Source organism: Hippoglossus hippoglossus, chromosome 7 (assembly GCF_009819705.1).
Source record: "Hippoglossus hippoglossus isolate fHipHip1 chromosome 7, fHipHip1.pri, whole genome shotgun sequence".
Classification (NCBI taxonomy): domain Eukaryota; kingdom Metazoa; phylum Chordata; class Actinopteri; order Pleuronectiformes; family Pleuronectidae; genus Hippoglossus; species Hippoglossus hippoglossus.
In genome coordinates this window covers 1535107-1562894 of record NC_047157.1, presented here as the reverse complement: position 1 = coordinate 1562894, position 27788 = coordinate 1535107, and the positions used below count along the sequence as shown (strand labels likewise).

Here is a 27788-nt window from a genome sequence, read left to right as displayed (position 1 = left end):
CCATCTAAATTGTGATGAAGAGATGATGAGCGACAGATTCCTTCTTTCACCTTGATTCAAAAGCAGAGCAGTTACATGAGGGAGGTCCACGGAACACATCTGCAGACAACCAGCTCAAATCTGACTATTCTGCTCACTCAACATTAATAGTGTGGCGCCACCTTGTGGCCAAATCAAATCTCGTTCGCCCTCAATTTGATCTCAAACGCTCCGTTCATGTAAAAGAAAATAAGATTACTTTGTCTGACTGACCCAAAGTCCACAGGTTCACTGTGCAAGCAGTGAGTAAGACAGGGTGAGCGGATGAAACCTGAGTCATTTGTTTACAGCAAACACACTTTCATTACAACTGAGCAACAGCTAGTGATCAGGATATTAAGATACAACTGAAGGTCCAGAAAAAAAGCTGATGACTGGACCTGAAGATTTTCTGAGAGACACAATGTCGTGTAGTGATACAAGTCCCTGTCTCGGTTTATCCCTGTTTACACCTCCACTACAAACTCATGAAAACATTTACGATATGTAATAATGGACACTTTTTCCTCAGAAATTGAGCATTTATTAAACTGACGAATGCTCCTTTTACAGCCTACATGAAACAAATTCATACAACTGTATCAAATATATTAGGTACAAAAACTTATTTACAGTAAAATCACAATCAACATACACCCACCTCACTACCAGATGCCAAACAGAAATGTGAGTATCTTGAAATGTGAAGGGCATCTTAAAGGAAGGCTTATGAGTTGTGTGAAATGACAAATGAACACACAAGGATCTGTAAAAGATAAACTGGGTCCTCAAACAGGAAATGCACATTCAATCCAAATGATGAAATAAGGGGGGGGGGTTTGGAGACACGGGAGAGAACAGCTGTCCTTTGTCTCACTGCTGTTCCACCACTTGCTCCACATTTTCTTCTTTAACCTGCTCTGGCTGACCTTCGTCATCACCCTCAGCCTGGGCTTCCTCTTGTGAATCGTCAATGGTTGCCGTGGCGTCCAACACACTGATGCTGCTGACCTGCTGTTGGATGGCCATGCTCTGTGAGGGGGTCAGGCTCTGCAGTGTGGCTGGCAGCGTCACCAGCTGAAACTGAGGGCCAACCATCTTAACGAAGGCCGTGGAGGCCGCGGAGCCGCAGGCGCTGCCCTCCTGACCCGCCGTCGTGGACAGCACAGTCAAGTTAGAGGAGTCGTTCATCAGCTCTGACCCAGAAAGCGTGGAGGTCAGCAGAGTGTAGCCACCCAGGTTGGTGCCGGCTTGGGCTCCTGCCATGGTCAGAACCTTGCCCAGTGGCAGGCCGGCAAGCTGGTTGAAAGGCAGAGTGATCTGGGTAGGAGTAGCGCTGACCTTGGCTGGGCCGGAGACGGTGCGGGTCAGCCGGGGACGCTTGGGTGGGGGGGTTAAAGGGACTGGGGTGAGGGTCATCAGGACGTTGTTGAGGTGCTGGGATTTACTCTTCAGCTCCTTGGCTCGCTTCCTGTGCTCATCACACTGCTGCTCCAGAGCTGCAGAAGAAGAAAGCGCACACACACACATACCATGATTTCTATTACCCTTTCATACAGGCTAGAGGGCAGAGCTGAATAAATGAGTCAAGCCTGTAAAAATATGACTATTTTGAGAGTGGGGACTCCACTGAGGATTCTCCTACTGACCAGCAAGGCTGCGAGTGTACTGCTCTCTATAACGGTCCATCTGGCTCTTATGACTGGCCAGAACCTTCTTCACCAGGTCCAACATCCCAAAGTTCTGCACGATATTGTTGAGCAAAACTGCATCTGAAAAAACAAACAACAATTCAGGTTCAATGGCATACAGCCATGTTAGATATTATAGGGCAAATCTACTGATTTCATCACAAAATACAAAATGTCTCTTGTGATAAAGGCCTGTAGGCAAAACATATTACATTACTGTGTGGTAGAACTCACTTAATTGTATAAGTGACATTGTTAAACAGGCTTTTGTAAAAACTCCCAGGTGTCACTGTAGCACCAGAATATCCAGTCATGAAAAATTACAACCTAACTAATCTGGTTAGTTTGGCGCGCGCGCGTGCGTGTGTGTGTGTGTGTGTGTGTCGTGTGTCGTGTGTCGTGTGTGTAAGAGAAGGAGGAGAGCAAGCAGAGTCTTGGGGGTGAATAACAGAATAAATTTGCAGCTATGAAGAAAGAATTTCTTATTTAAGAAAAGTATCTGTCATTATGTGATGATCAGTGTTGATGTTGTGGCGGACGTTACAAACATATCCAGCACATATCTTTTCATACAGCATGTGATAGGACAGGACGTTTCTCTGTGGGATGTTGAAAAATAGACTTTTCACAGCAGACATTTGGACTCTTTTAATCTCAATATCTGACTTTGGACTTTAAAATGTCGTTTACTTATTATGTTTATTTGCAATTAAATACAAACAGTGAACCTGACAACTTTTTGGGATTTATTTTCTGGAAGCCAGGCTGCGAGTCTGACAGACTGCCCTGCACCTCACATTGTGGTGACACAATATAACATTGGGCTAAAGGGGTACAGAACAAACCCATACTCACAATGTTTGCCACTACACAAGCTGAACTGGGCTGTTTGACATGTTCAGGGCGAGGAGTTGTGTGTGGAGTTTGTAAAATGTTGATTTCAAAAGGCAGGTCTTTGTCTTTCTCCACAAAAAAATCAAAGACAGGGATCACTTGAGCGTCATGTTTCATAAACCCAACCTAACTTGTGTGTGGGTATCCCTAACCTTTGACTTGTAGTGGTGGGTCACACACTCTCTCCTGAAGCCCCTTCAGCACCTCCTGCAGCTCCTTCTGAAAGTCCTCCACCACCTCCTCCAGCAGTCCTGCCTCCTTCACAGCACGCCAGAACACCACAGAGTCCTCTGAACGCACACACACCCCCAAATGTATTACATCATAACAAGTAAAAACACTTCCCTCATTCAGTTCATTCCTCATGGTCGTGAAGGTTGCTCACCTCCAATGGCTGTGACCCACTCTGACGTTTCCTCTGTCGCCTCAGGAAACGAGGCTAGTGTTCCATTCACTACAACACAGACAGGAAACGCTCACTGTGCCACATCACTACAATCACACCACTGTGTTTTTATTCTGGACTACAGTGTGGACAGTTGTAGTGCTTCCGAAGCTTTTCACCCTTTGTGTGAGTGTGTGCGTGACTGTGTGTGTGTGAGAGAGAGACAGTGTGTGCGTGACTGTGTGTGTGTGTGTGTGTGTGTGTGTGTGTGTGTGTGAGAGAGACAGTGTGTGCGTGACTGTGCGTCGCTCGGTGTGTTTGTGTGCGACTGTGTTGCTCCTGTTCTTCAAACATAGCCTAAATAATCCAGGCTAACATGTTGCTATCAGGCTAAATGAGTAGTGTTGAGGTGGTGATCAGAATTCAGAGGACTATAAATTTAGATGTAGGTCTATTGGAAAGCCTCCCAGCATGCACCGGGGCAACATATATACTATCTATACATACTATATGCACTAAGATCAGAATGACTCCTGGGGTAGTATGAAGTGTGGAGCTGTAGAACTTACAGTCAGCTGATGAGGGGGTGGCAGAGACCAGGTCAGCTGATTGATCGCTGCTGAGGGACACTTTTGTTCCCACCAGGTCTATCTTAGTGCTGCGGCAGGTGTTGGAACAGACCTTTGTATGCTGGTAGAAGTCCAGTTCACCTGAGTCCATGATCTTCCTGTGATATGAAATATGATTGATTGATTATACAAAACAACTGGCTGCACTGCTGGAGTTGTGATGGAACAGTGCCATCCTGAGGCATATTTGTTAACTGCACATCAACCACTGACAAGAGGGACGGCCTGGAGTTAGCTCTGTCATGTCATCAGATTTCCATTATACAATTATTGTGTCAACAGAATTTAAATGAGCAATAAAAAAAATATTTTTGTTGAATTAATATGTGTTTTGTTCCATTTTCAGCAAATTCATTACAACTCAAAATACTATGAAATACTAAAATACTATGACCTTCAATATTAGAGTGTGAAACTGCATCCCAGCAGAAAGAAAGCAGTTATTTCAAAAGGTACTTGATTATTCAGACAGTATTGTCATATGTGTATTACTAACATGATATCCATATTTCTATTTTAAATATGATGGTTATTGTCAGTACTGGTATATCACAACACTCCTAACTGGAATCACACTTTGGAGGCAGATCTATTGACATACAAAATAAGTCATCTACATAACCCTGTTTATTTTTCTTTGCCCTGAAATCTAAAACCACTATCCTCCTTGATGAGCCTCCTGTAACACCACCCATCTTGGTCCAATGCAGACATACTTCCTTTTATCAAGGTCCATGAATAATTTCAGAGAAATCAAGGAAAATGTCGGATTTCCGTTAAAAAAAGGTAATTGACTTTTGGCGACGTTAATATTTACAGACCTGTGATGATAAATGTTCATTTTAAGCCACAGCAGTTCCCTGGAGCAAAATTCCTGCAATAATTCTGCGAAATGATCAAGTCAGAAGAAGACATTTAAATATTACTAATCCTCGAAACACTTTAAAAAGTGTCCAAGTGAGAAGTCCTGGATTTAAACTGATGATTAACCTCTCTTTGAACCAGACTTTAAACAAGACTTAAATTTTGTGGAATAAATGCTGCATCTGTAAAGGAGGCAGGGGGAGGCTGTATCCAATAATATCAAGTCAAATTCATGGTGAGCTTATCGTGTTGATCCAGACCTGAGCATGGTGCTGTTGAGGCGGATGGCTCTCTTCCAATCCTTCAGAGTGGATTTCCCTGCTAAACACACAAACTCCTTTGGGCTGATGAGCTGCTCGTTGAACTGATAAAAAAGGGAAAAGAAACCGTTTGTGCTGCGTTTGTGAAACAGTTGTGAATCTATACCTTTAATGTGCTGAGGAATGTGATTTTAAACAGGCTCTGTTCTACCTGGACACATTTCACATTGATCCCTGGGCAGACAAACTTCTTCCAAACCAGCGTGGCTTTGGCATCTCCGCAGGTGATTGGGTAGAAGATATCAGCCTCCACATCCACCTCTTCAGTTAACTTCACTGCAGAGCCAGAGACAGAAACAACCTCTTACAAACATTCAGTCAATTCTTTCAGCTGCTCATACAAAACTATTTACAACATTTAAAATATCATGTGATTTAAATCATGAGACCAGAAGAGACTGCCTGAAACATACGGCGTTGTCATTAATGTCTGAGAGTTTTTTTATATAGAAAGCATTTTACAATGGGCCTTTCATTAATCCATTTACACAACAATGGTAGAAAGAATCCATGTAAAGTAGTAGTCTGACCAGTCTATCACAAGCCGCTTGGTTCAGCTTCTAGATATGTGGACATGAGGAACCGGAGATCAGGCCACCATCCTGGGCCGAAGCCACAGATCCCTGTAGTAATTTGTTTATTTCATTTACTGCACAAAAACTCTAGAATAGCAGAACATCACTGATAACCACCACAGTGCAGTGAATTACAAGACTCAAAGATGAGTGAGTTTCAGTAGCTATAATCTAATCTACTGCAAGGCCTCATGTCTGCTACATTTTACATGAGCTGCTTTGAGATATACACTGACTAAACTCTGACTTTCTGGATGCTTTATACTAGGGGGCTGGCAGGAGAAAGTCCTGTCCGCAGAAAGGCGGAGACTCTCACTTTGACATTTGCCTTCACACAAACAGCCCATCTGGAGAATGTCCAGAGGATCTCTAGAGGATCTCCAGAGTTCTGTGCATGTCGGAAAGCAGCTTTACTGGACAGTCTCCTGCTGCGTTCCTCATATGTGAAAGACTAACTCCAGATTAAGTCCAGACCCCCTTGTGCGGACATTTTCCAGAGTTCATGTCTAAAAAAGGTGTAACAAAGTCCTGCAGGTCGCATTACCAATGACTGCCTCCTCCTTTGACAGTGCATCTGATGTGCTGGCCTCAGCTTCTTCCTCCACTGGTGCTACTGTGAGGACCTCCTCCCTGGAATGACAATTCAGACAGTCTTTACGTTTCTGTTTAGCAAAGTGAACCACAGTGATTCTCCTCATTAATTCAGCATACTGTGTCCAGTGTATCTTTGCTGACGGCCAAAGTGCCGTGTGTGCGCTGTGTGCACCTTACCCTGGCTGAGGGCTCAGCTGTGCAGTCACCAGCACTGCTTTATCCTCCTCCATCACAGAGGGGAGGTCCTCGATCACACTTTCTGGTATGGTGACAATCACCACCTCACTCATCTCCTGCATGCTGACCTCTGAAGCCATGACAGACAGTGGACCTTCACAACCAACAGGATATGAAAGCAGAGCATTTGAAGTTATCAATTTGTTATTAACAATCTGCATCTATTTAACATATAAAAAGTTGAGGTAGTCAAAATAAAGGGTTTCCCCAGTAGCAGTATGTTTACATCAGAGCCTGAACCATGTCAAATAAAAAGAGGAAAATTAAAAACACATGGGAAAAAACGTGGGATTCTATTGTGACTCCAATACCTGCTGAAAAGGTGGGGTGGTGTTAGATCTTAAAGCTATGCTAGTTCTACAGTCCAACATCAGGGACAGACACCAGTGTAGATACTGGTCTGAGCACAGCAGGCTGAAGCAACATGTTGAGGAGAGAGATCAGAGCTAGTGAAGAGCCATTATTTATTGAAACATACACAAAACACATTTGTTTAGACAAACAATATAAAAGTGCTCAAACATATAAATGGGGGATATTTAGACAAATGTGAGACTTAGTATGAAAATCAAACAGACACACAAATTTGAGGAGCAACTATTTAACACACTGGATCTCCTAAAGGGGGGACATGAATCAAAAGAACAAGAATCTACATATTTCCTAATAAAACGTTTTGCTTTACCACACTGCATTGTTTCAAGTGATAAACAAAATAATGTAACATCTTTTGGGGCTGGGAATCTCTCCATTTACTACAAAGAATATGATATTTACCCATGAGGATTATCATGTTACCCATACCAGAAGTAGATGAATATAGATATCAAAATAAAACAGAAAATGGGAAATGTTTAAGGTCAGAATGTCATTTACTTCAAGTGATAATCGATTTCTACTATCCAGCCATCATTTGTTAGAAACAGAGCATGGACAAAACCACGTGTTCTAATGTTTCGTCTGTCTCATTCCAAGGGTCCACCTCTAAGTGAGACCTTGGTCAGTAAAAACTGGGTAAACTTGTGAAGGATTTAAAGTGGGACTAGTGGAGACACTACTACAGTGTAGCCTACTGATGAATGTCTATCAAATCTGTTCATGTGTGCGTCAGGAGCAGTGTGAACCTGGTTTGTCATCATTTAGATTAGAGCGAGCAGGACGTGGAGGTGCTGCAGGCACTACACATTTCAGATACTGAATACATCTTACCTTCTGACTTCTTCTTAATTGAACCAGTCGCTCCTCGGTCGCTGATCAAATCAAAGGGTAAAGCTAAGTGACAGGATGTTAGCTAGCTAGCTTTGTTCGGACCTACCCAGTGAGCTAGCTAACAGCAGAATGCTGCGGTACATTAGTGCAGGTGTTTTATTTCTCTTTCAAACACGATGGGTTTCTTATCCAACTCTGTTCGTAGAAAACACTTCATCTCTTCTTCGGTCTCTTCTTCTGGTGGTGCTCCTTCTTCTTCTGATATTTAATCGCGGTTGGCAAACTAGTTGTCGATGCATTAGCGCCACCGTCTGGAAAGGAGTGAATCTATTAATGGCTCACAGTTCACTGCATACACTGCCATGTTATCACTATCCCTACTTTGGTGTCCTGTGATGCATCAGTGTAAATTTGAATGTATTCTGGGTAACTTTGTTCTAAGTATCTACCAATTTAATATTGGCTTATTCCTTCCCCTTTATCCTTCTAGGTTAATTGGTGTAAGTCAATCTCTCCTCCTTACAAACTCCAAGGTGGGACAGCAGAAAGTGGCCCAGTGGGACTATCTTATAATATCTAATATTATATCTCTTAGGCTTAGGGTTTTTCATATAGAATATTTCTATTCATGTTATATTACTCAGGGTTAGGGTTAGTGTTAGGTATCATGTTCAATTCACATGCAATATTCCATGTTACTTACTCCTATTATCATTCCCTGCCACTTAGTATCATTTTATTTGTTTTAATTTATATTATTTCTATTAGGCACCGGTTCTGCATTTACTCCGTATCCACTGTATATTATTATTATTTTACCTTTAATAGCCTTTTGTTTTTAAATGTACTTTTAGACTTATACTGTAAGGTTTTATTTTCTCTAGGCCTACTCTGGGATGTGTTGTGTTACTGTCATCTTGGAGCAAGCTGGCATTAATGAAAACTTGTCTTGGTTTAAACAACATCCACACAAACCTAAAGTAAAATGATGTTATTATTTACTAGACACACGTGGACAACCCCGTTTCGACAGTAGTTCCGTTTTTTGGCGCTGTCGGGCTAAATGTTGGTGAGGAGCACTTTGTGTGTCCACGAAGAAGAGGAGGAGGAGGAAGCGGATACTCGCTGCATAGTTCAGGGTGTCCAGTCCAACTGGGACATTACAGTGTAGCAGTGTCTAACATGACTAGCGCTGCCTGGTCAGAGAAGATGGTCAAACTCCTCAGTCGAATGAATAACTTTTACTCAGCAGGTAGACCAGTGGTCCTGTGTGCAGATGTAACAACATGGGGGCGGTGGGAGGGTTTGACAGTGACCCCCTCCTCTCTGTGTCCACAGGCTCCTCTCGTGTCAGCTGCTGCAGGTTTGAGATCGACACAGCGCAGGTCGGTTGGATTCCTCCTCACGTGGCTGCGCTGTTGACACGGTATCCAGATGTGTTCAATCCGCCACACGGTGGCGCAGTGACGCTCTGTCACAGTCTGGACTCATACGGGAGGAGATCAGAGGCTGTGGACGCTGTCCTGCAGTCCCTCAGACATGAGGCGTCCCTGAGCTGCCTCAGAGGATGGAGGGACGAGGTCTCTCACACAGACACACACACACACAAAAGTTGCTGATGACTCCTATAACAATAACTTTATATATAGAGCACTTTTCAACACAAAGTGGTTAACAAATAGTTAAAATAACGTTTTTAGAGACAGACTGGAAAATGCTCTTAGGTCTAGTAAATAGCTGCTTGAATCTACTCACCACTATGCACAGAATTCCTGATCTGGATCTGCACCAAAATTGAATGGCTACTTCCATGGATCATCACTCCTCACAAAATTTCATGGAAATCATTTGGGTAGTTTTTGTGTAATCTTGCTAACAACCAAACAAACCCATGTGAAAACATAACTTCTTTGGGAGAGTTCATAAGGTTTTGAAACTAGATTTTGACAGAGCTACAAGGTTAAGTAATAATGCAGGTGAAAGGAGCACCATCCTCAGGTGGTAGTCTACATCTTTCTGGTCCAGTCCATTCTGATTTAGAGCAAGACATTTGGAAAATGAATGACTAGTTTTTCATTCAGTTCAGCAGATATTCATGGTAAATGAGTCCTAATGTGTATTTTAATGATCTTGCAGGCCTACACTTTCATTGTGTGCAAGAAATACTCCCAAATTTGATGGGTAGTTTGCCATAATGTTCTTAGAACATTCATGGTCCTCAGAGGATGATCCCATTCAATTTCTGACTTTTTTTTAACAGCATCCTCACGTCAAATCATAATATCTATACTTATGATTTTGTCAACCAATGGCTGAGTTTCCATTTGATTTGTTGTGAACATTCATGATCCCAAGAAAATCAATGCTAATTCTGACTGACTGACCTGAAAAGCATAATGACAGTTATGGTAGTTTCTTCCATCTCATATATTCTACCTTGGACTATAAAAATCAGAAAACCACAGTTTGCACACTGTACATTTATAATTTATCAGAGTAAAAATGAGACATTCTCATCTTTCAGAAGTATAGTGTGATGCCAACATTTTCAGACCCTCCTCTGATGTGGATGGAAAGAGCAGCTACAAGTAAGTTTAGTCACGCTGTGGCAACACCATGTTATGTTTGTTCAGTGATAGTGTTGCATGAGCTGACTGTGATACTGTACTCCAGGTCTTTTTGGGGTGAAACGGTATGGAGTCCATATCAATGGTTACACCATCAGTGACAGTGGGGAAGTCAGTATGTGGCTGGCTCGACGCTCCAAAACTAAGCAGACATTCCCTGGACTTCTGGACAATCTGGTGAGTACAAATTAGACCTGATTCCATAGCAGGTACAGAATACAGTTATACAATGATAATGTAAATTAAAGCCCTCAAAAAGCCAATTCATTTGCCTGAAAAAAAATAAAAATAATAATCCTTACAATTTCAATAGGGCCTCCCACTGTTCGGTGCTCGGGCCCTAATTAAAGGAATGGTTATTATTGGTATAACATTTCAAAGGGCTTTAAATTCAGAGTTCCAGAAATGAATCAAGGAGACTGATGTGTTGTGTCTTTGAAGGCAGCAGGTGGTCTGTCTGCTGGTGTTGGCGTTAAATATACTCTGGTGAAAGAATGTCAGGAGGAAGCATGTATCCCAGCAGCCATTGCTGATAAGGCACGTCCTGTAACCACAGTAAGGTGAGATTTTTTCCTAATTGTCACAAAACCAAGTATGTAGTGTAACCAGCCCACATTCTCAACGTTTACTCAAACCAGCTCTGTGATGGCACTGGTGTGGATCCTGACAAGAGGGGCCCTGATGCCTGCTGTCGGGGTTTTCACAGGCAACGCCTCTCAAACTGTTCACACTAAAGATTCCCAGGAACACTCATGGCCAGTCGAATCTCTCCCTTGTCATCTGCAACATCCTGTCAAATCTTAAGTGCCCTGAGTCCTCATGATGGGCAGTTTTGAGTGCTGTGATTAAGATTAAGATTCATTTATTGGTCCCACACACATGCAAACACACTACATGCAAATGGGGGAAATTTGTCTTCTGCTTTTGACCCATCCGTGTGAACACAGCAGGACACAACACACACAGTGAACACACAGAGCAGTGGGCAGCCATGGACGGCGCCCGGAGAGCAGATGTTGGGGGAGTAAGGTGCCTTGCTCAGGGGCACTTACACAGTGGGGTAGGGAGAGTCCTCTTGGACTTGTACAGATCCAGGTCTGGTCCATATCCAGGTATGTTTTTGTCAGTCCGTGGCCTCGAACCAGTCACCTTCCAGTCTGATGTCCGTCTTTTCTAACACTATACCACTCCCCTTTGACAGTATCCACTCCTGTTTGAATTTTAATATACAAGATCCTCAAGGAATCAGGTCATGAGACTCTACATGACTCATGAGGCTTTACATCAAGTAAGAGCTTTACAGTACAGTTTGTCATTCACCCATTCACATGATAGGCCATACGGGGTTCAGTATCTTGACCAAGGACACTTCGGCATACATACGGGGAAGACTGGGATCGAACTGCCGACTTTCTGGTTGGAGGACGACCGCTCTATCCCTCAGCTACAGCTGCACACACACTTTGGTTCCTGAGGTCAAACGGGGGGTTTGCCCTTCAGGCCTTATGTAGAACATGAACCTTGTCATTATGACAGTAAACGATTTTGATACTACTTTAGGCATGTAAAAAGCAAGCCTCTCTAGTTTCCATTAACAACTATTCCAATATACCTTCTAGCTACACCTATGAGGATGAAGAGGGGGTGTTTGCAGAGAGTCAGCTTGTCTATGATCTGGTGCTTCCTCGCGAGTTCAAGCCCAGAGTGGGGGATGGAGAGGTGCAGGATTTCTACCTCCTGCCCATTGATAAGGTCAGTATGAGGTTCTACACAGCAACATCCATAACAGTCTGGGACAGTAGTTCTGACAATCAACCCCATAATAGACTCCAGCAGATTCAGAGTCAGTCTCATTTCATATAAAGACCTATATCTACATATCTTTGTTATCATCTATAGACCTACACACACGATGAGTCTGGGTTTTGTTTTTAGCACTCGACTGTATTTTTGTGTCTGTCAATTAAATTTGAATTGTATAGCAGCAAATGACAACATGCATTCTCAAGGCATTTCACATAGTAAGGTGGAGACCTTCAATATTATTGCGTGCGTGATGGGAGAACTCCCAACTCCCATCAACTCCCAGCAGTCTATAGCAGCCTTACTAAGGGATGGTTCAGGACTCACCTGATCCAAAACCCACTATAGGCTTTATCAAAAAGGAAGGTTTTAAATCTAACCTTAAATGTAGAGATGGTGTCTGCCTCCTGAACCCTGAGTGGGAGCTGGTTCCACAGGAGAGGAGCCTGGTAGCTGAAGGCTCTACCTCCCATTCTACTCTTACAGACTCTAGGAACCACAAGAGAGCCTGTGTTTTGGGAGCAAAGTGATCTATTTGGATAATATGGTGTTATGAGGTCTTTGACATATGTGGGGGTTTGATTGTTAAGGGTTTTATAACGAAGGAGCAGGATCTTGAATTTCATTCTGAATTTTACAAGGAGCCAAAGCAGAGAAGCTAAGACAGGAGTAATATGATCTCTCCTTCTAGTTCCTGTCAGCACTCTTGCTGCAGCTTTTTGTACCAACTGGAGGCTTTTCACAGACTTACTGGGACATCCTGATAATAAAGAATTACAGTAATCCAGTCTGGAGGTAACTGACAGGTGTTACTATCACATTTATAAAGGCTCTATGAATGTGATAGTAACAACTTTGTTTACCTACTATTTCATGTCAAAATGGCTGCAGTGGAAAAGTGTCTGTCGTTTTCTGTGTGAGTCAAATGACATGTTGATAAACTGGCAACCAACAGACTAAAGGAAGTTGAAAAACAGAACATAAGTCCAGCAACTCTAAAAGACACTGGGAACAAAGGGCTAGGACAAGAGACTCAAATACTACAGTGAACTGTCAAACAGAAGAGGGACAACAGACTAAATCCACTAGAGAGAGAAACTAGGGAAGGTGGAAATAATCAGGGTGATCCACAGGTGGAGGAACACAGGGCAGGAAGTGAAGTTCTCTCAGAAGACACAAGAGGTGAGCGGCTGTTGCTGAGGCGGTGAAGCGGTCGTCCTCAAACCAGAAGGCCGACATTATGCTGAAATTAAAGCCTGCATGGGAAACGACTTTCTCCAGCTAAACCTCTTTGGTCCCATCTCCATCAAGAATGATATCACAGCTAACCTCAGTGAGCTGACACCATTTACCAAGTCCTCAGCTAGAAATCTAGGTGTGGTTTTGATCAGCTTTGAACCCCACATTGAGAAGGTTGTGCAATTGTTTTTTTTAAATAATTTAAAAAACATAGCCAAGGTTAAATCTTTTATTTCTCACACAGACCTGGAAAAACTCATTCACGCCCTTATTTCCTCTCACATCAACTACTGCTACTCCCTTTATAATGGTCCTACTCAGAAATCTCTCCGTCAGCTACAGTTAGTCCAGAATGCTGCAGCTCGGCTTCTAACACAATCCAACAAATGTAACCACATCACCCTGTTTAAGCATCCTTGTACTGGCTGCTTGTTTATTTTAAAGGGGACATAGCATGCCCATTTTACCACAAGTTGATATGGTTCCTTGGGGTCTTAATGAAATGTCTGTGACATACTTTGGTCAAAATACCACAAGGATCATTTCAAACAGCACCCTTTTTACCCTGTCTAAAACAGCCCTCCACAGAGTGACCTGTTTTGAGTGCCTGTTCCTTTAAATGCTAATGAGCCAGCTCCCCTCTCCCCCCATGATTTTAAACAATATAAATTACATATTTTATATGATATAAATTATCAAATATGCATCCCGTAACGAGTGGGGGGGCTCTGTGTGTTTGTGACAGTGTTACAGTAGTGCTGAACACTGCGGAAGTCTTCCACACTGCTGGCTGTGTGGCGTTGACACAAATTCCAGCTCACGCATGGGAGAGCGAGCGGTCACGCCCGAGCAACTGCTGCAGCCTCCCAGTCCCAACGATCCAGACAAATACCACATGTGAGTGAATCGCGGGCTGACCAGCGGAGAAATGCGAGTCCCGTGTGAACAGCCAGGCGGCTGCGCGCTTGGGAACGGCGCTGCGCTGCCTCGCAGCCTCGCTGCCTCCGGTGTAAACCCGGCGTAACAAGTGTGGGGGGACTGGGGGGGGGGATGAGGTGGGGGGGTGGGCCAAGGCCATGTAGGGAGACTTCCAGTACCTTGTTACGACAGGAAACCCAGGAAGCTCAATCGAGTCGCTCAAGCATGACGTTTCTGACTTAGAGGAACTATAACAAAACGCGCGAGTGTTTTTTTCCCAGAGTTTTTGGGTTGGTAGACATGCCAGATACCCACATTAACCTGTAGAAGCACTAACAAAGTGGAATTTGCATGCTATGTCCCCTTTAAGATTGATTTAAAATTGATTTGAATTACTTTTAAAGCAGACATGGGCTTCCCCTCCCTATATTTTAGACCTTTTATTTCCCTATGAGCCAGGACGCAGTCTGAAGTCCTCTGGTAAAGCGTTACATACATGATGGCATATTTTGCTTGATAGTGACCATCGGTTGTACACTACTTTTCTCAGTGCATTGTGGGAAACAATAAGTCTACTATACAGTATAGGGCAGAGGTCACTAACAGGCGGACCGCGGTCCGGGTCCGGACCCAGAAGCCGTCCCGTACGGACCCGGACCTACAGCCAAATCAGAAGGTTATGATTTAAAATCTGACAGGGCGCTTCTATTTGTAATCAGCGCAGCTTTTGTAGTCTTTACGGTAGTGGTTTAGCAGATGAGGAAACGCACAGACCAATTGCATGCGAGTTAAGCCATCCCACGTGATACTACTCAGCCAATCAAGTCTGTGCATTCCAGGTGGTAAACATTGCGACTCTACAGTGCAGACAGATGAGAGAGTTAGAGACAAGTTACACATGAAAAGATGGTAGAAAGAAAAAGAAAGATAGAGATACAGGTAGAGAAAACAAAGGGAGAGAAACAGAGGAGTGAGACAGAGAAAGGGAGAGAAACAGAGGAGTGAGACGGAGAAAGGGAGAGAAACAGAGGAGTGAGACGGAGAAAGTTGAGAAACAGAGGAGTGAGACGGAGAAAGGGAGAGAAACAGAGGAGTGAGACGGAGAAAGTTGAGAAACAGAGGAGTGAGACGGAGAAAGGGAGAGAAACAGAGGAGTGAGACGGAGAAAGGGAGAGAAACAGAGGAGTGAGACGGAGAAAGGGAGAGAAACAGAGGAGTGAGCTGGAGAAAGGGAGAGAAACAGAGGAGTGAGCTGGAGAAAGGGAGAGAAACAGGAGTGAGACGGAGAAAGGGAGAGAAACAGAGGAGTGAGCCGGAGAAAGGGAGAGAAACAGAGGAGTGAGACGGAGAAAGGGAGAGAAACAGAGGAGTGAGCCGGAGAAAGGGAGAGAAACAGAGGAGTGAGACTGAGAAAGGGAGAGAAACAGAGGAGTGAGACGGAGAAAGGGAGAGAAACAGGAGTGAGACGGAGAAAGTTGAGAAACAGAGGAGTGAGACGGAGAAAGGGAGAGAAACAGGAGTGAGACGGAGAAAGTTGAGAAACAGAGGAGTGAGCCGGAGAAAGGGAGAGAAACAGAGGAGTGAGCTGGAGAAAGGGAGAGAAACAGAGGAGTGAGCCGGAGAAAGGGAGAGAAACAGAGGAGTGAGCCGGAGAAAGGGAGAGAAACAGAGGAGTGAGACGGAGAAAGGGAGAGAAACAGGAGTGAGACGGAAAAAGTGGAGAAACAGGAGTGATATGGAGAAAGTGGAGAAACAGGAGTCAGACGGAGAAAGTTGAGAAACAGGAGTGAGACGGAGAAAGTTGAGAAACAGGAGTGAGACGGAGAAAGGGAGAGAAACAGACGAACAAAGTGGGGGAGTGGGATATAAGAGGGGAAGAAAGTGATTCTAAAACTGTTCAATTGTTAAGATGTGTTGAGATTTATTATCTGTAAAATTGGTTGAGACTTTTGAGTCAAGATGTGAAACAGAAAAATTCAAGCTTTTGCTCCCTTTATTTTTCTGAAGTTAAGCCCTTCTCTTATTTTGAAATGCAGCCCTACTTTTATTTAGTTAATGAGAGAACATTATACATATCTGCAATCATACATACATGTTCAATTCTATGTTACGTGACAAATATTGTCATCATTTTTTTTTTTAAATCGTACTGAATTCATTTGATTTGACAGTCAGGTATTTAGTACATGCAGATGTTGATAGAACTACTAGGCTACTTAAATATATATCACACTAAATAGTTAGACATTATGATCTTCCGGACCTTTGCTTCAAGAAATTTTCTCTAACTGGACCTCTTTAAATTTTAGTTGAATACCCCTGGTATAGGGTATACAAATTTTCACATTCGGACAGCACTACAAAAATCACGAACTCACTATATGGTGGACTATATAGTGATCAGTGATTGATTTCAGCCCATGTGTCTGGGATGTTACCCATGTCCTGGTCTCACCTTGTCAAGTTCCTAGGTTTTTTTCCTTCAACTCCTGCCCAACTTGCAATGGCCTGGTACATTACCCCCAAAGGACGCACGGGACAACTCTTTTCAACACAGCTCAATGTTTATTTTGCCTTATTTGTTCATTGTTTGCTGGTTGGTTCATCAGGTTGAAAACCTTCAAAACACAAAAAGAGCAAGAAGTTATACAAATATTTTTCAAACAACTTCAATCCAATAAATAAAGTAAATATGTTTTTACAGTGTACGTAAATGAATGAATGTAAACAGTATTCAAACACCTATATAAATTGAACAAATAACTAAGTACACTTAAACAAAAAGCCAAACTTATATGCATGAAGCCTGTATGCTGTGCCTGTATGCTGTGCCTGTGTGCTGTTGGTTCTTATTTCACAATTCGTCAAACAAGACATCCTAACATTCATGACGATAGCAGCGCTTCCAATATTAAATCATCAAAATAAAAGTCTTGTCACAGTACCAGTGGCTTCTTTGGTGTACCATAAGCTGAATCCTCTCTCCTGCCTCTCTCTCTCTCTGCTGAGACGTTTGCTGAGAGTCCTCATCCACAGGTGTCCCAACTCAAGTCATAATGAGCAGCCTGCACTGGCCTGCTGGTGGTGCATTATGGGACTTGAAGTTTTTCTTAGGCAAAGTTCATCATTTTGCCTCGACACTTGAGCTCCTGGTTTTTTAAACCCAGGGAGGTCACACCAGTCCTTCAAGCTTCTGGTTGTTCTTCTATTGGTAGTAGGATGACTAGGCGTCTGACATCCCTATGCAGAATTGTTGCAGGGATTTTTGTTAAGAGCCTCTTGGTTGCTTCCTTGTTTGTTTTTGTGATCTCTCCTCTGGTTGGCTTCGTGACTGGGACGGGGAAGCTGGGAAAGGTTCTCACATGTACATCCCTTACGATGCCTTTCCTATCAGCGTTGACACTTACCACTCTAGCCAACTTGTATTGACCTCTCAGGGCATTTTGGTCAGCCAGCCATACCAAATCTCCTACTGCAACATTTCGCTCCTTGGTGTGCCACTTTGACTGACCTCTGGGCTGGCCCTTCTTCTCCAGCCACTTATGTGCAGCTCGCCACACCCAGCCGATGACCTTGACCAGTTTGGACAAGCTACTGAACTTCCTCACTTCCACAAGATTTTTGATTACCCAGCCAGCAGGTTTCCTTCTTGGAAGAAGAAGAGTTGGGTTTGATGCAGTTTTTTCCTCTTGCATTTCACTTTTTTGGCTCTCCTGCGGGCCTGCAGGTTTTCCTTTTTCTGGCCTATTTCCTCCATTGGCCACTTCAGGAAGTCCGGTCCATTCTGCCATGTGGAATTCTCCTTTAGATCTTCAGGAGTGCCGCCTCTGGTAATGATGTCAGCAATGTTCAGATCTCCCGGTATCCACCACCAGTCTTGCACCAGTCCAGCCTTCTGGATCTCGCCCACTCTATTTGCGAAGAAGGTCTGGTAACCATAGCTTTCTCTTTGAATGGCCCCCAGAACTGTTTGACTGTCAACTAGATGAAACCATCTCTCGATCTCCATTCTTCCATGCTTTTCAAAATATTTCCTTATCCTGGCCGCGAAGACAGCTCCACAGATCTGGGCTTTGACTGCTTCTCCCTTTTGATCCAGCGGTGTAAGCTTGGCTTTTGATTCAACAAATCAGACTTCAGTTCCTTGACTTGTCTCCCACCTCACATACATCACAGCTCCATAGGTTTTGTCACTTCCGTCTGAGAATGTGATCCCCCATGGTTTACCTTCCCAGTCAGCTGGTGTGAGGCTTCTTTGGAATCTATTCTGTCCAAGCTGCACATACTTTTCAAAAAGCTGAATGGCTTCTTCTCTGAGGCCTTCTGAGAGAGGTTTATCCCAGGTTTCGTGGGTCAGTTTACCACCTCCACCTTCCTGGAACGCTTTCCTAACAAGGATCGCCCCTTTCTGTTTGGCAGGTGTAACTAAGCCAACTGGGTCGTACAGTCCAGCTACTTGGCTTAGGAGTTCCCTCCTAGTCAGCGGGTTAGGTGTCTCAGGTCTCACCTCCTGTTTGAGAAGATCCTTGCCACCTCTCATCTTCTTTTTCCTTTTGGAAAAGTTAATTGATGTCATCATGTAGAGTTTGTCTTCCTCCACTTGGTACCCAATGCCCAGGGCTTTGTTGTCTTCATCTCTCATTTGATTTGGAAGAATAAAGGTTTTACTTTGTTTCACTTCCTTTTCCAGTACTTCTGCTTCAGTGCCTTGCCTCCCACTTTGCCCTGACCGGACCCAAGGTTTGAGAAAGAATCCTCCAGCTCTCAAAATCTCCTCAACTCCTGCTGTGATTTTTTCCAGCTTCTGCAGGTCATTGTGGGAGGTTAAGAGGTCATCCACATAACTGTCCTCTTCAAGGACTCGCCGTTCGTCCTCGAAGTGAGCAAACATGGGCAGGCTTACTGTCAACCGCATAGCTACCTGTGCAATGCAGCCGGCTGGCTTGTCCCCAATGTTGACTCTTGTGATGGCATATTCAATTATCAATTCATCTGGACTGTCCCTCCAAAGAAATCTGTGCAGATGCATCTCACGCTCCTCTAACCATACTGAGTTGTACATTTTCCTGATGTCCCCTAAAGCTGCATGCACACCCACTCTGAACCTCAGCAGAACAGCTCTGATAGGGTTGAGAACATCTGGTCCCTTTAGAAGAAGATCATTCATTCTTACACCTTTGAATTTCTGGCTGCTATTCCATACAATTCTCACTGGAGTTGTCACTGAATGAGGGTTTGGCGCCACCAGATGGCTTACGTACCACACTGGTCCTTTCCACTTGTTCATGATGTCTTCAGTGAGTTTTATGGCTGCCCCTCGTTCAACCATCTCATGGACTTGGGTTGCATATGCAACTTGCCACTCTGGCTCCCTCTTCAGTTGCCTCTCGGTCCTCAAGAACGTGGCCTGCACTGCAGCTTTGTTGTTGGGGGGAGAGGTGGGATCTACAGTCCATGGATATTTTGCATCCCAGTGTGGAGATGTTGTGTGAGCATCCTCTCCGATGTAGGTGAGGCCTCCTTTTATGATCTCAAGCTCCCTCTCCTCTGCCAAGGTCATTTCTTTTCCTCCTGGTTGGCAGTTTCCACATCGACATCCTCCACATCTTGGTTCACATGCAGCTCCGATGCTTTCCCACCACCACCACTCCAGGAAGTCACGGTTTCCAGCAGCTGTAAACTTGGCCTGAGCCTGTTGTAACTGGGCTGCCTCAGTTGTTGAACTCCTGAGGATTTCCTCATACTTGGCAGCAGCTGTCCTCATGGAGCGAGCAAAGTGTGTTTTGGACTCGTGTGCGGTCAGTTCTACTTCCTCAAACAAGTTGGGGTGTGCTCCGCCCACTGTCTTCCCCAATGGACTTTCCCACAAGACAAGATCTCCTACAACTCTCACCCTCTGCGGAGCGAGCCTTCCCTCTCGGTGGCTAATGAGGAGTTCAACTTCTTCTGGCCTTCTCAATTCCTCAAGCTCGACCTCTGGGAAGAATTTCTGCAACTTATCAGGTTCAATTACGTTGTGCACTTTGGCAATTTCATCCAAGCCGTAGCAGACAAGTTCATGTGCTCTCTCTGTTCCTTGAGTTGACTCTGAGGACATATCTTTCAGTGTTCACCTTCATGGTCATTCCACCAACCCCGTGCACAACTAAGGTTATCTTCTCACTTCGTAACTTCAGCCTGTCAGCAGCCTTATGGGTAATGTAGTTTGTGTCAGATGCAAGGTCAACCAGAGTCCCAATCTTCTGCCCTGCATTTGCGGTGACCTCCATCAGCATCATGATGACAGGAAGTTCAGAGAGCCCCCTTTTCTCCAAAAGCTCTGACTGGTCTTTAGCGTTGTTTGTAACTGCGGTTTTGTTGGTGAAAGCTTTTTTGCACCGTTCTGCTAGTTCTGGGGAGAGTTCAGACAAGAACTCCTCTTGTCCCTCTGTTAGCTTGCTTTTACCTCTGCTGCCTTTTCCACTCTTTTCTTCCTCACCCCTTTTCAGTTCTCCTTTTGGGCAGAGAAAGTAATGGCGGTCTCCTCCCTTTTTACAGTCTTTATTCCTGCATAAGAAGGTGTCTCTGCAATATCCGTCATCATCGTGGCATCCAAGACATTTTCTGCACGCTACCAGCTTTTTTAAGGCAGATTTCTTTTCCGGTAGCTTCAGCCCTTTGAACTTCCTACAGAAGAAAATTTTGTTATTGTGTCCACTATCACCACACACATCTTCCAGCTCTCCTTTCTTTGTGGTTCTTGTTGAAGCATATTTCCTCTCATATTTCTTTTCTGGACGGTCTGATTTCTCCATCTTCTCCACAATCCTTAGCTGTTCAAGCCTCTCAAGGATTTCCTCCTGGTTTTTTAGGAATTTTAAGAGCATGTCAAAGTGGTTGTCTGAAGTGACATAATTTGCAGGGTTGACCATAAACTTTATCCAGTCTCTTTTAATAAAGTCAGGTAACTTGCTCGCAATAGATTTAATTACCAGTGGGTTCTTTATGGCTCCAGAGTTTCCCAGCTCTGTGAGATCTGCTAGGGCCTTCTCCACAGACTGTATGAGGTCAATGACTCTCCTTGGCTGGTTCCCCCTCCCATGTGGTATCTTCTCCAGCTCCTCAAGGATTTCTATGGCGATAGTTGACTTGTTGCCATACCTGTTCTCCATGACTCTGAATATATCTTCAGCAGTGTTGTATGTTGAAAGTCTGAGGTCCTTTGAAATCTTGTCCTCCACACTGTCCAGGAGCTGAAGTTTCTTGACTTCAGCTGATCCAGTTGGCTCTCCTTGCCGTTGTAGGCTCTCCCAGTCTTTCCTCCATCTGTGATATTCCCTTTTGCAGCCATTGAAGATGGGCAGAGTGGTTGGCTTGATCTTCACGATTGGTGTTGCTGGTGTGCGCAGTGCCCTCCCCCTCCAACCTCCTGAAACGTCTGTGGCTCGCATTTGTTCCGCAATCCTCCGTGCAGTGACGAATTCAGCTCTTTTATGTTCAAGCCTGTTGCTAGCTGTTCTCAGATCCTTGACTCTGTTATCTAGCTCATCCTTTAATAACGCAGGGATCCATCGCTCCCAAGCTGACATCACTGTGGTGAGCTCCTTTATCCGCTTCTCCAAGAGGGTCAGGTGCACTTCATAGCACTCCAAATTAGTACTTTCAATAACTACATTATTTGCTCGATCACAGGCATTTTCAGCTTCTATGATCGCAGTTTTGAGTTAATCTTTGCCGTATCTTGACCACAGGTTCGCCCGGACAATATCTTTTACTTCTTCAAACTTTGTTTCAGCTTCATTTTCTGTCCTCTCAATGTCGCCCTCTTGCTGCTTTTCAAGCACTGCTTCTTCTTCCTCCTCCTTTGGCTTTTTAATCTCAGCCAGCAGTCCCATCCTGTAGTCATCATTGGCATCAAGCAGTTGTCTCAAACAGTCTGAGAGTTTAGTGAACTCCCCCTTAAAATCTGCTTCAAGCATGCTGCTTACCCCTCTGGTAATGAAGTTGGCCTGTCTGGTGAAGCTGCTTTTTGCAGTGGTCCTCTCTCTTTTGAGCTACTTGACCGTCTTCCTCTGCCATTTTGATTCCCTCTGCGTCAACAGCTTGTCTCTGGATGTCTGAAGCCGTTTATCCTCAGGTCCAGGCTGCTTCACGTGGTTTTCAACTGTCAAGTTCCTAGGTTTTTTTCCTTTCTCCTGGCCAACTTGCAATGGCCTGGTACATTACCCCCAAAGGACGCACGGGACAACTCTTTTCAACACAGCTCAATGTTTATTTTGCCTTATTTGTTCATTGTTTACTGGTTGGTTCATCAGGTTGAAAACCTTCAAAACACAAAAATAACAAGAAGTTATACAAATATTTTTCAAACAACTTCAATCCAATAAATAAAGTAAATATGTTTTTACAGTGTACGTAAATGAATGAATGTAAACAGTATTCAAACACCTATATAAATTGAACAAATAACTAAGTACACTTAAACAAAAAGCCAAACTTATATGCATGAAGCCTGTATGCTGTGCCTGTGTGCTGTGTGCTGCTGGTTCTTATTTCACAATTCGTCAAACAAGACATCCTAACATTCATGACGATAGCAGCGCTTCCAATATTAAATCATCAAAATAAAAGTCTTGCTACAGTACCAGTGGCTTCTTTGGTGTACCATAAGCTGAATCCTCTCTCCTGCCTCTCTCTCTCTGCTGAGACGTTTGCTGAGAGTCCTCATCCGCATGTGTCCCAACTCAAGTCATAATGAGCAGCCTGCACTGGCCTGCTGGTGGTGCATTATGGGACTTGAAGTTTTTCTTAGGCAAAGTTCATCATTTTGCCTCGACACACCTCATGACTCATGATTGTGGTGTCGGTTGTAAAGGAGGTTAGTGGGGATTTGATCTAATCTGTGGACAACTTACAGCAAATTACAGTTATCCGGTCCCTGTCAGACTTTTCATAAATATACTGAATAGAAGCACAAAGACTGACTGCATTCTGACCACCCTGTCATGGTTCCAGGTCAAAGAACTGCTGGCCACTGATGACTTCAAACCCAACTCAGCCATGGTGATCTTGGACTTCCTCATTAGACATTCATTTATTGAGCCTGACACAGGTTTGTGACTCTTAAGACAACTTTCATTGTGGGAGTAAATTGTAAAATCTGTTGACAACTTTAGATGTTTTTTTGTTTTGTTTTAAGGAAGTCTTCCACTGATTGTATTGTATTGTATTTCATCTCCTTTCAGAGCCATACTATCAGGAATTTGTGGCAGGACTCCATCGGACACTATAGAGTGAAGCTGAGGACTGATGCTAGATATAGATGCTTTCAGACATGCACTGAACTCTGGAGATCCTCCAGAGGGGCTGTATGTGTGAATGCAAATGAATGCAAATGTCCAAGTGAGAGGCTCCAGAGCTTCTTTGGCCGGCCCCCTAGTATTAAGTCTGCAGAAAGTCCAGAGGAGCTGATGTGAGAACACAGCAGGAGATCCTCCGTAGTATTCATCGCATGTGAGTGGGGGTGTTGATGTTTCTAACACAGGACAGAAGCAAAGAAAGAAAAAAGAAAAAGAAAACAAATTCAGATGAAAAAGTGTTGTCACACATAGAAGACACCGACAGAGACGTCAAGAGAGCTTTTGGTGATAATGGCCGACCCCAGTGTCGATGTGGTGTAAACAAAAACGTGATCTCTTTAGTGGAATTTAAACGTTATATCCTGCGTCTGCCTGCTGCTCCACCCCTCACCTGAATCCTCCGTAAGATTTCTGTGTTGTTGTGAACACGTCTGAGTGAAGAATCTGCTGCGTGTGAAAAGGCAAAACTCTGCAGAAAGTCTGACCCAATTCTGTGGACGTCCTCCAGGGGTCATATCTTAGAATGATTATATTTATATGTATCTCAGCACATCGCCTCCCAGAAGCCAAGTTGTGTCCTGTTGCTGTGAGACAAAATCCATCTAGAAGTGACTGAGCCTCAGCAGGGAGGTGAGGGGTGGGCTTCATCTGATGAATCTGGGGATTTAGGACTAGATGACCCCGTCATCTGCTAATTGTATTCAAGGCAGGCAAATACAGACATCAATCTGTCTAAACCATAACAAGAAGTGTAAATAAATAAGTAGTTCCTCACAATAATATGCTATTTCAACATTCTCGAGTATTTACAAATGTGAATTTAATTAACATTGTTCTAATTAGTGACAAGACTCAGTCAACTCACCTCCACAGACACAAGAACACTGCAAGCACATGACAGTAACTTGTGAAGTGAGGGTACATAGATGGTGTGGTATTGGTGCTGCACTGATCTCACTGAAACTGGTTGGAAAGGTTCATGGGTGGAAATGTCCCTAATTACGAGAATGACCTTTGATCTTTCAGTCAGAACAGGGGAATCTGAGCCCACAGAATTCCCACGACACATCTAATAGATTTTAAAAAGATTTTGATGCTGCTTGTAAAACTGAGAATGTTAACCCATTCCCACCAACTTCTGCATATGAAATGAAAAATAAATTTTCTCTGTTTTAATTCTGTGTCCATGTGTTAATTATTTATCTCCTGTCGTTAGAGAGTTTTTACATCCAAGTCCCTGTCTTTTCTACAGAGCCCCAGGGAAGTCAGACAGAACAGTAGATATATAAAGGCCATGTTGTAGTGAGTGGGGGACTTACATAATTCAACCTCCGCGCTCAGTATGTGTTCGCACCATTGTTTACGTAATGCGTTCGGCGTCAGGCTCCTGCGTGGGTGATGACGTCGACCCCAGTGCATGCTGGGTGGCGTGATGACGTCAGGGGCCCGGCGCGACGGGAACGTAATGACGTCCGGGACCCCGGGGCATGCTGGGGTATTTAACGCCATCTTGTTTGTTTTGATTTGGATGCTAACTGATGCTAAATAAACGGAGCCCCACTCGTGTTCCAGACTGGATGGAAGTTGTGATGTGCTTTATCTCAATTTCCACACTGGTGACCCTGACGTTCGTTTGATTGACGTTTTTCACAAACGGGACCTGACCATGGCTGTGCACGCTGTGGCCCTCAAACTCCCCGAATTCTGGGAGGCATCAGCATCCCGGGTGTGAGTCTGCTGAACACCCTCCCAGCATACGGACAAGTATGAGGCACTCAAAGCTCACTGTTAAAGACTTTGAACTGTCAGACGCTGAGAGAGGCCAGCAAGGCTTTTCTCCCTCCAAGGACTGGGTGATAGCAAACCATCTGAGCTCATGGACCATATGCTGGATCTCCTGGGGGAGCACAGCCCCCATTTTCTTTTCACCCAGCTTTTCCTGCGTCAGCTGCCTTCCCAAGTCAGAGCTGCGTTGGCCAACACCACAATCACCGACTGTAGACAACTGGCTGAAGAGGCTGATAAATTTTTTGTGGCGAGTCAAGAGCGCTATGTAATGGCCGCGTTTCTGGCACCGCACGGCGATCCAGTGACCATGGAGGATTCCACACTCATCGCAGCAACCTCTTCTCGTCGGCAGCAGTCTTTAGGTCGGCAGCTACCTTCAGGCCCCCAGCAGTCTTCAGGTCGGCAGCTACCTTCAGCCCCCCAGCAGTCTTCAGGTCGGCAGCAACCTTCAGGCCCCCAACAGTCTTCTTCAGGCTTGTGCTTCTACCACGAGAAGTTTGGACCGAAGGCTTATAGATGTCGGCCGCCCTGCAGGTTCGGCGGGTCGGGAAACGCCAGGGCCGGCGCTCAGTAGTGGCCATGAGTGTCGGCCACGTCGGCAGGCTGCTGTTTATCCGGGACAACATCTCCGGACGACGTTTCCTGTGCGATACGGGAGCACAGAGGAGCGTCCTGCCTGCATCCCGTTTGGATATGGTGACTTGATTTGTGTGCCCATGGACTGTTGGTGGATGTAAAGAACCGCCGTTTGATCGACGCCGTCACGTTCTGTTCTTATACGTGCACACTCGGCGGGGCTGGCTCCATGGGACTGTCTAGCATGCTGTCCACACCGGATGACTTCCACCGGTTACTGGCTAGCTTTCCATCACTCACTCAGCCCACTTTCTCCGCGTCTGCCGTGAAGCATGGTGTGGAGCACCACATCGCCACTACTGGTCCACCCGTCTACGCCCGTGCTCGCCGCCTCGACCCGACCAAGCTTGCCGTGGCTAAGGCCGAGTTTTCCAACATGGAACGCCTGGGAATAGTCCGCCGATCCGACAGCCCGTGGGCGTCACCTCTTCACATCGTCCCCAAGCCTGGTGGTGGCTGGCGCCCATGTGGCGACTACAGGCGGGCTTAATGAGGCAACAACACCTGAACCGATACCCAGTCCCGCACATACAGGATTTTTCAGCACACCTGGCCGGGATGGTGATTTTTTTCTAAGGTAGACCTCGTCCGGGGCTATCATCAGGTTGCCTATGCACTCACTGGACATTCCAAAAACAGCGGTGGATTACGCCGTTCGGGCTTTTTGAGTTCCTAAGGATGCCGTTCGGACTTAAAAACGCAGCCCAAGCTTTTCAACGCCTCATGGACTCTGTTTTACGTGACCTGCCTTTTCTTTTTGTGTATTTGGACGACATTCTGGTTGCAAGCACGTCCGAATCTCAGCACCGGTCGCACCTCCGAGTGCTTTTTGAGCGGCTCAACCAACATGGCCTGATTGTTAACCCTGCTAAGTGCCAGTTTGGTCGCTCCACCATTGATTTCCTGGGACACAGAGTCACTAAGGATGGCGCAGTCCCTCTCCCATCAAAGGTGGAGGCGGTCACACGTTTTCCCACGCCCGCTCACCGTGAAAGCCCTGCAGGAATTCCTCGGCATGGTGAACTTTATCATCGGTTCATCCCTCGAGCCGCTCAGCTCATGCAGCCCCTGCACGAGGCCTTGAAAGGCAAGCCCATGCACGCCGTGGACTGGACTGAGGGCAGGGATAAGGCTTTTGCTGACACTAAGGCAGCCCTTGCGCACGCCGCTATGCTGGCACATCCTTCTGCCACAGCCTCCATCGCCATCACCTCAGACGCCTCGGATTACGCTGTCGGGGCTGTCTACGAGCAGTGGGTAGGCGGGGCCTGGCAGCCGCTTGCTTTCTTCAGTCGACAACTGCGCACCAACGAGCGGAAATACAGCACGTTCGAATCGGGAAGCTGTTGGGTCTCTACCTCGCCATCAGACACTTCCGTTTCCATGCTGGAAGGTCGACACTTCACCGCTTTCGTCGACCACAAAACCGCTGGTTTTCCGCCATGGCCAAGGTGGCTGAGCCGTGGTCCGCCCGCCAGCAACGTCATCTGTCCTACATCTCCGAGTTCACCACGGATTTACAGCACGTGGCCGGTAAGGACAACCAGGTGGCGGACTGCCTGTCACGGGCTGTGGCAGGAGCAGTCCATCTTGGCCTGGATTACGGCCGCATGGCAGCGGACCAGACCACAGATCCAGACTTACACACCCTGAGGGACCTCGACTACAGGTTTGAAGATAGAGGGACGTCGTGTTTGGGGAGGCTGACACCACGCTCCTGTGTGACGTCTCCACAGGCAGGCCTCGGCCGATCGTGCCCACGGGATGGAGACGCCGCGTTTTTGATGCCATCCATGGCCTCTCCCATCCTGGGTCAAAAGCGTCGCAGAGACTGGTGGCGGCGAAGTTTGTTTGGCACGGCCTCAAAAAGGACGTTAGAGACTGGGCTGCCACTTGTCTGGAGTGCCAACGGGCCAAAGTGCACCGACACACTAAAGCCCCGTTAGAGGTTGTTTCCCGGTGCCAGAGAGGCGGTTTTGATCAATGTCAACGTGGATCTGGTCGGCCCTCTACCCTCCTCTCA

At 45.3% G+C, this 27788-nt stretch overlaps 2 protein-coding genes across 3 annotated transcripts; one reads left to right on the top strand and one right to left on the bottom strand.

Moving 5' to 3' along the window:
• Positions 1-539: 539 nt before the first annotated feature.
• gmeb2 (glucocorticoid modulatory element binding protein 2) lies at positions 540-7722 on the bottom strand. Of its 2 annotated transcripts, none has more exons than XM_034591439.1 (10): positions 7417-7722; positions 6148-6301; positions 5921-6006; positions 4953-5077; positions 4742-4845; positions 3558-3715; positions 2989-3057; positions 2756-2893; positions 1668-1790; positions 540-1517 (listed from the first exon to the last, which is right to left on the bottom strand). In XM_034591439.1, exons 2-10 carry the CDS (start codon positions 6285-6287, stop codon positions 892-894), a joined length of 1569 nt encoding a protein of 522 aa, XP_034447330.1. In that variant the 5' UTR covers positions 6288-6301; positions 7417-7722; the 3' UTR covers positions 540-891. The 2 variants fall into 2 exon arrangements, with proteins under 2 accessions (XP_034447330.1, XP_034447329.1); XM_034591438.1 differs by having other exon boundaries at positions 6148-6305; positions 7414-7686.
• Positions 7723-8497: 775 nt separating this feature from the next.
• On the top strand, positions 8498-23444 carry tpk2 (thiamin pyrophosphokinase 2). The gene is made up of 8 exons (XM_034591498.1): positions 8498-8668; positions 8755-8996; positions 9941-10004; positions 10090-10220; positions 10485-10603; positions 11663-11795; positions 22998-23094; positions 23228-23444. Exons 1-8 carry the CDS (start codon positions 8599-8601, stop codon positions 23272-23274), a joined length of 903 nt encoding a protein of 300 aa, XP_034447389.1. The 5' UTR covers positions 8498-8598; the 3' UTR covers positions 23275-23444.
• Positions 23445-27788: the final 4344 nt, after the last annotated feature.